At 42.3% G+C, this 13,007-nt stretch overlaps 1 protein-coding gene across 1 annotated transcript in view; it reads left to right on the top strand.

Annotated features, from left to right (window-relative positions):
* spegb (striated muscle enriched protein kinase b) overlaps positions 1 to 13,007 on the top strand; it is a 76,964-nt gene that overhangs the window by 50,440 nt on the left and 13,517 nt on the right. The window contains exons 26-28 of the mRNA XM_061926217.2: positions 4,636 to 4,678; positions 10,145 to 10,213; positions 10,319 to 12,971. Of these exons, the coding sequence (XP_061782201.2) occupies positions 4,636 to 4,678; positions 10,145 to 10,213; positions 10,319 to 12,971 (2,765 nt within the window). The remainder of the gene's footprint in view (positions 1 to 4,635; positions 4,679 to 10,144; positions 10,214 to 10,318; positions 12,972 to 13,007) is intronic.

Below are 13,007 nucleotides of genomic sequence, written 5' to 3'. Positions count from 1 at the left end.
AGGGGTTCGGTGAGTCGGGCTCAGGGGTTCGGCGGAGGTCAAGACACACCCGACTCATCGTGTAAATAAAAACTTTTCCCTATCGGCGTATTACGGATACGGCAACAGCAGAAGTCAGACTGATTTGCAGGTGTGTAATTTGTTGTGAGTTTATGCACTGTGTTGGTTTTGTTCTTTGAACAAGGTGATGTTCATGCACAGTTCATTTTGTGCACCAGTAAAAAAACATGGTAACACTTTAGTAGGGGGAACATATTCACCATTAATTAGTTGCTTTTTAACATGCAAATTAGTAACATATTGCTCTTAACTAGTCATTATTAAGTACTTATTAATGCCTTAATGTAGGAGCCTAAATGCTGTTTAAGTTAATTTACATTTTTATGGAAGGTGCTTTATGTTTATTCAGCCAAAATGGGACTATTTGCTTTATTTGCATGCTTAGAATAATTATTACATTTGTCTAAATAGTTTGATGACGTAACTGTGTAAATTGCATATATGGCGGAAGGATCTGTGTGGTAGGTTGGTTTTCGGACAGTGCATTATGGGTAATGGCAGTCAGGTGCGGGTGGAATTGAGCCACACAGTTTTTTGACCTCACTCTTACTTTTTCTTAGTCTTGCTTTTTCTAACACCTACTGTAACAAACTCTCTTTATTTTGCCATTCATTTGTTCCCACATCGTTATTGTTTTACGTTTTTGAATTATTAAGTAAACGATACAAAACGAAGAGGAGCGTCTGGAGTTTTGTTTATTGTCGCCGCAGCAAGCGGAGCAGGAGAAAGTAGAGGAGCGTCAAGCTAAAGGCTTAATTGGGAATCTACATTTTAGTCAAAAAACTGTGTGGCTCAATTCCCCCGCACCTGACTGCCATTACCCATAATGCACTGTCCGAAAACCAACCTTCCACACAGATCCTTCCGCCATATATGCAATTTACACAGTTACGTCATCAAACTATTTAGACAAATGTAATAATTATTCTAAGCATGCAAATAAAGCAAATAGTCCCATTTTGGCCGAATAAACATAAAGCACCTTCCATAAAAATGTAAATTAACTTAAACAGCATTTAGGCTCCTACATTACCGGCCCCTAATTGTTATCAATGTCCTTGAAACAATTACTTAAACATGTTAACTCAAATTCAAGGTGCCTAAATAACCTTAATACTTCTCAAAGAAGCTTGTAGTCCTTTGCCCCATTCAACTTGAGGTCTTTGCTTCGTCTCCATACTTTAATGATCTTCTGCTTCTTGAAGAAGACATAGCTTTGTAATAGGGCGACGAAGCTCGTTAGTCTTAGTTTTCACTTGAACTTGACGAACAAGTCCGTCTCCACCAGGAAAAGTCTCTAGAATTCTTCCAAGTGGCCAGGAATTTCTGGGTGAAGTATCGTCCACGATCAGCACCACGTCTCCAACACGAAAGTTTCTTCTAGGTGAAGACAATCGCTGACGTTCTTGAAGTTGCGCTAGGTATTCCTTACACCAGCATTTCCAGAAGATATCCGCAAGGTATTGTACTTGTCTCCATCTGCGACTGGCATATTGGTCGCACGGATGAAACACTCCTGGAGGTTGCTCAGGTTTGACCTTCAGCAATAACAGATGGTTGGGTGTGAGAGCCTCCAAGTCGTTGAGGTCTGAGGATGTCTTTGTGATGGGTCTGCCGTTTATGACTGCTTCGGCTTCACAAAACAAGGTATAAAGACCCTCTTCATCCAAAACTTGTTCCTTTACGGTAACACTCAGTATTTTTCTCACTGAACGGATTAGCCGCTCCCAGCTTCCTCCATGGTGAGATCCTGCTGGTGGATTGAAATGCCACTGGATACCTCTTTGTAGCAAGTGTTCGTAAATCTTCTTGGTGTTCCATTCTTTGATTGATTTCCTCATTTCGCTGTCAGCTGACCGAAAGTTGGTTCCATTGTCGGACGACATCTCTTTATTTTGCCATTCATTTGTTCCCACATCGTTATTGTTTTACGTTTTTGAATTATTAAGTAAACGATACAAAACGAAGAGGAGCGTCTGGAGTTTTGTTTATTGTCGCCGCAGCAAGCGGAGCAGGAGAAAGTAGAGGAGCGTCAAGCTAAAGGCTTAATTAGGAATCTACACTTACTATAGGTCTTATTACAAACCCCGTTTCCATATGAGTTGGGAAATTGTGTTAGATGTAAATATAAACGAAATACAAAGATTCGTAAATCATTTTCAACCCATATTCAGTTGAATATGCTACAAAGACAACATATTTGATGTTCAAACTGATAAACATTTTTTTTTTTTCAAATAATCATTAACTTTAGAATTTGATGCCAGCAACACGTGACAAAGAAGTTGGGAAAGGTGGCAATAAATACTGATAAAGTCGAGGAATGCTCATCAAACACTTATTTGGAACATCCCACAGGTGAACAGGCAAATTGGGAACAGGTGGGTGCCATGATTGCGTATAAAAGTAGATTCCATGAAATGCTCAGTCATTCACAAACAAGGATGGGGCGAGGGTCACCACTTTGTCAACAAATGCGTGAGCAAATTGTTGAACAGTTTAAGAAAAACCTTTCTCAACCAGCTATTGCAAGGAATTTAGGGATTTCACTATCTACGGTCCGTAATATCATCAAAGGGTTCAGAGAATCTGGAGAAATCACTGCACGTAAGCAGCTAAGCCCGTGACCTTGGATCCCTCAGGCTGTACTGCATCAACAAGCGACACCAGTGTGTAAAGGATATCACCACATGGGCTTGGGAACACTTCAAAAACCCACTGTCAGTAACTACAGTTGGTCGCTACATCTGTAAGTGCAAGTGAAAACTCTCCTATGCAAAGCAAAAAAACGTTTATCAACAACACCCAGAAACGCCGTCGGCTTCGCTGGGCCTGAGCTCATCTAAGATGGACTGATACAAAGTGGAAAAGTGTTCTGTGGTCTGACAAGTCCACATTTCAAATTGTTTTTGGAAACTGTGGATGTCGTGTCCTCCGGACCAAAGAGGAAAAGAACCATCCGGATTGTTATAGGCGCAAAGTTGAAAAGCCAGCATGTGTGATGGTATGGGGGTGTATTAGTGCCCAAGACATGGGTAACTTACACATCTGTGAAGGCGCCATTAATGCTGAAAGGTACATACAGGTTTTGGAGCAACATATGTTACCATCCAAGCAACGTTACCATGGACGCCCCTGCTTATTTCAACAAGACAATGCCAAGCCACGTGTTACATCAACGTGGCTTCATAGTAAAAGAGTGCGGGTACTAGCCGGGCCTGCCTGTAGTCCAGACCTGTTTCCCATTGAAAATGTGTGGCGCATTATGAAGCCTAAAATACCACAACGGAGACCCCCGGACTGTTGAACAACTTAAGCTGTACATCAAGCAAGAACGGTAAAGAATTCCACCTGAGAAGCTTAAAAAATGTGTCTCCTCAGTTCCCAAACGTTTACTGAGTGTTGTTAAAAGGAAAGGCCATGTAACACAGTGGTGAACATGCCCTTTCCCAACTACTTTGGCACGTGTTGCAGCCATGAAATTCTAAGTTAATTATTATTTGCAAAAAAAAAATAAAGTTTATGAGTTTGAACATCAAATATGTTGTCTTTGTAGTGCATTCAATTGAATATGGGTTGAAAAGGATTTGCAAATCATTGTATTCCGTTTATATTTACATCCAACACAATTTCCCAACTCATATGGAAACGGGGTTTGTATATGGCCTTATTATAACCCTAACCCTCTAACCCTAACCAAATAACTCTAAATAAATTCTTTGTTACTTAGAATATGTTCCCCTAATGTCCAAAAAACTCTAAATTAAGTCTTTGTTACTTAGAATATATTCCCCATACTAAAGTATTACCAAAAACATACAACTTTGTCTTGAATTTGAAAAAAAAAACATTTTATTTTTCACTAAAGAAGGGTTCGGTGAATGCGCATATGAAACTGGTGGGGTTCGGTGCCTCCAACAAGGTTAAGAACCCCTGGACTCGGCGTATATCAGCAATCGTCACACACACACGTCAACCAATAAAAATTTGCCGGGGGCGGGTCATGGCAGAAGTGCATTGTAAAAAAAAAAAAAAAGATGCTACCTGCTACTACTTCCGTACCTATGAAAATTGATAATTTCAACATTGGCGGTAACTTATAAAAACTGAGAAGGGCTGAACAAAAATGGCACCGAAAAAGCAATCGAGCAGCAGAAAGAAAGTTTGGAGTAAGCGAGAAACTTGTAAGGGACTGGCGAAAAATTTCCCCAAAAAATGCGACTTATATATGTTTTTTTCCATCTTTATTATGCATTTTTGGCCGGTGCGATTTATACTCCGGAACGACTTATAATCCGAAAAATACGGTAATAAATAAATAAATATACCATAACTAAGTAAACACATATTAAGTACATAATCCTGATCTCTTTTATTTTTGTATATATAAGAAAACATCTAATCAGTTTTTGCTGACAAATATTATGGTTCCGATAGTATACTATGAACAGAAACAATTGGAAAATGCGATCATCCGTGGTGATGTATTTGTCGTCATAATAAAGTATATTTTTGTGATTGATTTTTTTTTTTTTTCAAACAGCAAAATTGAAATGTTTCTTGATTTTCTTTTAGGAGACCTGACACTCAAGAATGTCTCAGACATCCCTGGTTCAAGGTACAGCATGCACTTTCAGAAAAAAAATATAATAAATCAATGGTACTACAGTGTACATATACATACACATACATAAATGTCACAGGTGGGAACAATAGGAGTGTTATCAATTGAGCTGATCATGTGTACAAAGGATGACGTTGCTGTATGTGATGGATTTACAGTTATTTTACAACAGTATGCTATTCAAAAAGTGACTGTATTAAAGGGGAACTGTATCACAACTTCAGAAGGGTTAAAACCATTAAAAATCAGTTCCCAGTGGCTTATTTTATTTTTCGAAGTTTTTTTCAAAATTTTACCCATCACGCAATATCCCTAAAAAAAGCTTCAAAGTACCTGATTTTAACCATCGTTATAAACACCCGTCCGTTTTCCTGTGACGTCACATAGTGATGCCAACTCAAACAAACATGGCGCATAGAACAGCAAGATATAGCGACATTAGCTCGGATTCAGACTCGGATTTCAGCGGTTTAAGCGATTCAACATTTGATTGTAGTGTGGAGGCACGTAGCGAAAATGAAATTGAAGAAGAAACTGAAGCTATTGAGCCATATCAGTTTGAACCGTATGCAAGCGAAACCGACGAAAACGACACGACAGCCAGCGACACGGGAGAAAACAAGGACGAATTCGGCGATCGCCTTCTAACCAACGATTGGTATGTGTTTGTTTGGCATTAAAGGAAACTAACAACTATGAACTAGGTTTACAGCATATGAAATACATTTGGCAACAACATGCACTTTGAGAGTGCAGACAGCCCAATTTTCATCAATTAATATATTCTGTATACATACCCTCATCCGCGCTCTTTTCCTGAAAGCTGATCCATCCAGTTTTGGAATTGATGTCAGCAGGCCAGGGAAGTTAGGGTCGATATTCTTCTCTTGATCATCTTCGGTGGCATAAGGGACGGTGTGAGCCAAGACATCCAGGGGGTTTAGCTCGCTCGTCTGCGGGAACAAACTGCCGCCATTGCTTGCCGTGCTACCGAGGTCCTTTGTCCCTGAATTGCTCACACACTCCGGCAGATTCAATGGGGGTCTGGCGGCAGATTTCTTTGACTTTATCGTTGGAAATGCATCTGCTTTGAGTGTCACAGGATATCCACACATTCTTGCCATCTCTGTCGTAGCATAGCTTTCGTTGGTAAAGTGTGCGGAACAAACGTCCAATTTCTTGCCACTTTCGCATCGTTGGGCCACTGGTGAAACTTGAATCCGTCCCTGTTCGTGTTGTTACACCCTCCGACAACACACCGACGAGGCATGATGTCTCCAAGGTACGGAAAACAGTAGAAAAAACGGAAAATAACAGAGCTGATTTGACTCTGTGTTTGAAAAAATGGCGGATTGCTTCCCGATGTGACGTCACAACGTGAGAGCGAATAATAGAAAGGCGTTTAATTCGCCAAAATTCACCCATTTAGAGTTAGGAAATCGGTTAAAAAAATGTATGGTCTTTTTTTTGCAACATCAAGGTATATATTGACGCTTACATAGGTCTGGTGATAATGTTCCCCTTTAAGACAGCGTTAAACCTCACGTTCGCCAAAAATATTTATAAAACAATCCACGGTATTTCCCTTTACAAGATATTACCACATTTTTCGGCTATAAGGCGCACATAAAAGCCTGTCATTTTCTCAAAAATGGAAAGTGGGCTTTAAAACCCTGTGTGCCTAATGTACAGATTATTTCTGGTTGTGCTTACAGACCTCAAAGCAATTTTATTTGGTACATGCTGTAATGATAAGTGTGACCAGTAGATGGCAGTCACACATAAGATATACGTGTATTTTTTTATTTTTTATTTTTTTTTAAATCGTATTATTTATTTGTGTGTGGCGTCGCGCGGGTCTCACTTCCTGTTGGGTGGGGTCCGTGCCCGTGTGGCCCGACCTTGCGCTGTGGGGTCTCTGTTGGTAGCTTGATGTGGTGGCTACGCAGCCCCCGTGTCTGGTCTGGATGCTGTGTCTCGGTTGTTTGGGCGGTGATGTGTTCGTGCGGGTTTGGGTTGGGGTGGGGGGCCTTTTGGTTGGGGGGGGGTGTTGGTGTCTCTTGTTTGCGTGTTGGCGTTCGGGCTGACTGGCGGGCTGACTGGCGGGCTGGCGCCGGCTGGTCTCCGTGGTCCTGGTGGCGTGTGGTTGCTGGTCGCAGTTTTTTTTTTTTGATCGCTTTGATTTGATTGGCTGGTGCTGGCTGTCTGGGGTTATTGCGGCTGCTGTTTCTGCTGCCGTTTGTTTGTGGTGTGGGCGCCCGTGGCTGCTGGGTCTGGTGCAGGGGTGTGGCTGATGTTGTGACTGGTGGCAGCGCGCGCGCGTGATGGCTGTCGGGGCTGACGAACTGTGTATATGTATGTATATGTGTGTGTATGTATGTATGTATATATATATGTGTATGTGTACATATGTGTATGTATATGTATATATGTGTATGTGTGGGTATGTATACATGTATGTGTGTATGTGTATGTATATATGTATGTATGTATGTATATTTCTGGGGGTACGCTCTGGGCCTGCCTGTCAGACGGGGGTCGACGCCTCAGGCTACTGCATCCGAACTGCGTGTCTGGAGCTCCTGGGTCCCGCTGTCCCTTCCTTCCGGGTGCCCGTCTTGGTTGGGGCCTGTTGGGCCTAGTCCCTGCGTCTATTGTGGTAGCTTGGTGCTGCAAGGTATTCCGAGGTGCTGCGAGTCGGTCAGTTGCTGGGGTAGTGACCTTGTTTGTCAGCATGTCTGTGATCTTCTTTTAATTCTTTTTTTTAAATTAATTAATTAATTAATTAATTTATTTTTTAATATATTTTATTAATATTATTTTTTTTAATTTTCCCCTCCCTCAGGGGGGGACTCGGCGGGGCGGTTGCTGGTTGTTCCATCTCCATCGTTGGGGTCCCTGCGGGTGGGGTGGGTGGTTCCCGTGGCCCTGTGCCTGGGTGGTCCTGCGGCGGCCGATTTGGGTGGGGTGGCCGGGGGCTGGCCTCGCCGCGCTCTCCGGGGGTGGGGGGTGGGCTCGTGGGGGCCCGGTTGCCGGTGGGGCGGGGGCGGTCTTCCCGTCCGGTTGCGGGGAGTCTCTGGGTCCCTCGGGCGGGGCGTCTCGCCTTTCTGCCCGTGTGAGGTGTGGTCTCTCGCTGGCTTGGGGTCTGGCTGTCCCCTGCTTTTCTCGTGCCCTGTCCTCTGCCGGGTGCGTCTGTCTGCGGCCTGCTGCTGGCCCTTGTGGGCGGTACGGTGGGTCGGGCTCTGGGGTTCCTGTCGCTGGCCGGCTTGGCTGCGTGGGGGCGGTGGTCCCTGGTTCCCTGGGCACCACGCCTCCTGTTTGTGGGTTGGGCTCTCGGGGGTGATGGGGCCGTGCTCTGGCTCCCACGCACTCTGGGAGTCGAATGTATTGTACATGCAAATTCACATATGCTCACATACGTACATAGGTACCTACGCTCCCACATACATACACAAATACAGTACATATTTACCTACCTAATGTTCGTACATCCACACGCACATTCAATATACAAACATACACATACACATACTGTACATATACATTCACTGTACAAACACATATACACATTCTGTACATATACAAGTACATATGCATACTTACACTCATGCACATATTCACGTTTCATCAAACATATATTAACGTTGTTGCCCTAGGGTAAACTGGGTGTAACACATGGCACACTGACAAAGCTTAACCTATTGTGACTATAACAATCTACAAGGTTAATGTAGGTTGCTTCTCTTTCTCCCCCTCCATTTTTCTGCATTCTTTCGTATCTCAAGTTATCATTACATATATGTATTGTTGCATTTAAACAACTGTATTGTTGATAATAAAGGTAAATTATTGGTATTGTTCATTATCAATAGCGCTATTTCTATTGGTATTTGTATTGATCCATTTGTAGTGTAATAATGCTCATTGTGATTTCTGTATTATTTTTTATTTTTCGCTAACTGCTTATTTGCTATTACTTTTACCATCATATTTGTACATGTCATATTTGCTGATGTTGCTCTATTGTTGTTGTTGTTGTTGTTGTTTGCTGTTGTTGTTTTTGTCTCTCTGTCTAATCCCCCTCTTGTACCCACAATTTCCCCCTCTGTCTTCTTTTTTTTTCTCTTTCTATCCCCTCCTGCTCCGGCCCGGCTGCACTAAATGATAATATAGATACATTTAATAAAGTCAAATACAAATAAGGCAACAAGAGAAGTTTTGTAAAATAAATCTGAACAGCCGACATGGGCATCTACATCAACTATATGATTTGCCTGAGAAGCTGGACAGGACACAAAAAAAAAAAAAAAAAAAAAAAGATATACGTGTAGACTGCAAGATGAAGCCCAAAACTTTGATGTTTCATTGACGATAGAGAAGATTATGCACGGCGCTCAAAAATCTGTCGAAATATTTTAGTATGACTTTGGTAAGCTACAGAAGCCGCAACTCTTGTAGATTGCCGGAGGATTACAACTACCGTAGTCACACGTATTGTGCTTCAACATACGGGTGTTATTGTGGTGTGTATATAAGGAACCCAAAATGGCACCTATTAGGAAACATTATCTTGCGTTTTGTTTCGACTTATTATGCAAAACCAATTTTTCTTACCTATTTTTTGCTGATGTGTAGTTGGGATCTGCATAAGTCTCGAATATTTGCACGCTTCTACCATTGTAGCCCGCGCCAACACCATAGTCAATAAGCCATTTCTTTTTCTATATCCTCGTTGCAATTTCTAATATAACGTAGCGTACAATTCTAACTTATGTCTGTCAGTAGACTCGCTATGGAAGCGCTAAAAACTACCGGTTTAACAAAGATGACGGGAAGAATAGGCTGTCAAAGTCGACGTAAATGAGACCGCCCACAAAACAGCGCATCCTGAAGAGACGGTCGGAAAGCGGCTTCAACATTTTGACCAAAGAAACAATATTACATGGTATGTAGACCATGTAATATTGTATAAATGGGCGAAAACAAATCCTAATATTATAATCCGGTGCACCTTTTGTATGAATAAAGACCTGAATAGACCCACTGATCGGCAGTGCACCTATAGTCCAAAAATGACTGTACTTCAATCTTGAGGGTTTGATAGTGACCTCTATGTTTTTATCTACATATCTTATGTTGTGTTGATTTTCTCCTGCATTATGATTAAGACTCATGATATTGTTTGTAATAAATGAAAGCTCATTGACAATCTATTCCCCACTCCCACACAGGTGAACATTGAAATAGGAATGAAACAGACGATGGTATACTGTACAAACATACACAGACTTAGAATGCGGAGTGATGTACAAACCTACTGTTGCAATGAAATAGTTTTTTTTATAAACTACAGTGCCAGCTAAAAAGACGCTAACTTTTAGACCGTGTTTTGTGCCTACGCAACCTTTAAAAATGAGAGCCCAAAACAAGATATCAATTCATTGTTGTTTTTTTATACAGACTCTTAGCCAGGGGGCAGCTATAAATACAGAGGCAATGAAGAAGTTTGTATCTCGCAGAAAATGGCAGGTAATGAATAAATACTAATTACACAATATTACACACGATGGTCCAGGATTTGTAGAAAATGTAAAACCAAATGTAAGTTGTTTTTATTTGTGTTTGTTTTTTCAGCGTTCAATAATCAGCTACAAATCTAAAATGGTCATGAGGTCCATTCCTGAGCTACTGAATGATTCCTCAAGTCATATCTCCATTGCCGTTCCCAGGCACCTTAAAGAAGCTTCACCTTTACCTTCATCATCCTCTGATTCTGATGAAGATATTGATGAACTTCCCTTCATTCCAATGCCACTTAGCATGGAATTTTCTGGATCAAGGATGTCACTTAATGACATCCAGACCAACGAGAAGGACTCAGGGAAGCAGAATGGATCCAATAGATGGTCAACTACATCAGAGACAATGGAACACGACATTAGTGAAACGGACAAAGAAAGTCCTGAGTTGACGGGTAAAAGTGGCCAGCGGGAAGGAACATTCAAAGATGATAATATGGACTTGTCAGAAGAAGAATCACCTGCTGACTTGCCTCTAAAAGCTCTTAAAAGAAAGCCTCTAAAAAGAGGTTCAAGCACGGAATCAGAGAAACCTGAGGGTGGACGAAAAAAAGGAGAGCTAAGACGAGGAAGCTCAGCGGACAGCGCTTTGCTACTTAGGATTACACCAGAGGAAGGAGGTACAGAGGGAAACCAAGAGGGTGGAAGAAAAGTTCTCAAGAAAGCAGTCTCCATGGAACTACCAAAGCGGAGCACCAGTCCAGCAACTGCAAATATGAGTAAAGAAGATTATGCCCTCAAGCTGGAGCTTATGAGGCAACGATTGCTTCGTGGAGGTTCTGTGGACAAAAAGATGAGCGGACTGCGAGGTCCTCTTTTAGAAACACTAGGAATGGGTAATGAACAATGTACAGTACCCTCAGATCGCTATTCCCGCACCACCCGACTGGGACCCGCTTCACTGACTAGAGCAGCATCCAGTGATTTGCAAAGGGATGATATTTCAAAGCCTAATGTTTTGAACAAAAGTGCTTCCTTTAGTCAAGGAGATTCAGAACCAATAGCTTTACACAGGAGATCGGGAGCTCCTCTTGAGATTCCTGTAGCACTGGTTGAAGAGCGAAGACTCAAGGAAGCTATATCAATGTCAGCTCTTACTGAGCAATTCAAGCTTGACTCCCGCCCAGTGACCCCACGAGAGCCTTCACCAAATACGCCAACGGCAGATTTTATTGGACAGAAGAGTCCTATCAAAACTGAAAGTAAGGACTCATTATTGGAGAAAGAGACAAAACCGGAGGAAGCTATAACTGAAAAGATGGACGCGGTGAATAAAGATATTGGTAATGTTGATGAGAGGTCAAGCACCAGCGGCTTCTCTGAGAAGGACATGAGTATATCAGAGGATTTAGTGAACGAATCAGAGTACGTAGGCAACCTAAGTCCTTCACCATTTGTGGTGGTCCAAAGCACTGAACTCAAGGACAATATAGAAGAAGTTAAGGCAAAAGAACACCAGGAAAAAGAACAGATTGTGAAAGAAGATGAAAAAGGAATTTTCAGTGTTGCTTGGTCAAAAGTACCGGAAGAAAAGTTAGAAGAAAATGAAATAATGCCTGAGATTATTACTACCTCAAACTCAGTTACCACGAGACCAACACAAGAATCCTCTGACACCACAATAAAAGTTTCACCCTATTCAACACCTTCACTAACTTCGCCTGTTGTTCTGCCAGATGGAAGGACTTCTGCTTATGCGAGTATTATGCAGACAATCATGGTCCCTTCAATTCAGCCACTCACTGACATACCACTCAGTCCGTCCACTCCTGTTGTTGTTCCTGAAACCACATTGTCTTCTGTATCAACATCTCCTACTGTACCTGGTCCACACAAACCACACATTGTGTCAACTACTGAGCATGCAGCTGTTTACTCCCGAGTGGCCTCACCAGAAACGATAACGAAAGATCCTAGCCCACCAAAGACTACAAGTCAATCAGCTGTAGGAATGGATGTAGAGGACATTACCTCGGAAGAGATATTTGAGGCCCGCTTCAAAAAACGGGAGTCTTCCCTGACACGAAGTTTAAAATTTTTGACGCGATCAAAGAATGAGGGAAACTCCCAGATAATGCCACCAGACGCTACAGAGTCAGGTGAGGTCATATACAGACCTGGTCCATTGGGTGCACCACTGGAATTTTCACCAAGGAAACTGGAGGAGAAGTCCAAGTCAGTTCAGGACCTTCGTGAAGCTCAAAAGGACCAAGGTTTTATGAGGAGGCTATCAATGCGGCTAAAGAGAACTCCATCAACTGAGCGCAAAGGAGAAGAGACCAAAGAAGAAAATTTAGGGCCCTCAAGACGTAGGCTATCTTGGACACTTGGACGAAGAGGATCACAAGACAAGAAGGAAGTGGAGATGACGCGCATGGATGGTGGAAGTAATATCTCTCTTCAAAAAGAGGAAAAGGAGCCAAAAAAGCCAAACGAATCTCCAGTCTTAACAATGCGTAGGAAGATCGAGTCGACAGTGGCCGGCATCTCAACCAGAATTCGTAGCTATTCTGAGGAAAGAAAAACATCAGAAGAGAAGGAGCCAAAGAAGACCCCGATTCTTTCCATACTTCGTCGGGCAACATCAGAGAACCGTGGAATGAAGGGCACCAATGTTCCGAGGAACCAGCTCGCATCTCAGGCCACTAATGGGGCTTCATCTGAATCATTGGACTCCATGTCCAGTTTAAAGTCAGACACATCAAAGGGTATGCAACAGTCACTTCTTTCCAATAAATCCAGGG

Source organism: Nerophis lumbriciformis, linkage group LG31, assembly GCF_033978685.3.
Source record: "Nerophis lumbriciformis linkage group LG31, RoL_Nlum_v2.1, whole genome shotgun sequence".
Taxonomy (NCBI): domain Eukaryota; kingdom Metazoa; phylum Chordata; class Actinopteri; order Syngnathiformes; family Syngnathidae; genus Nerophis; species Nerophis lumbriciformis.
Note: the sequence above shows the minus strand (reverse complement) of the source record. Positions and strands in the feature narration are given on the sequence as shown.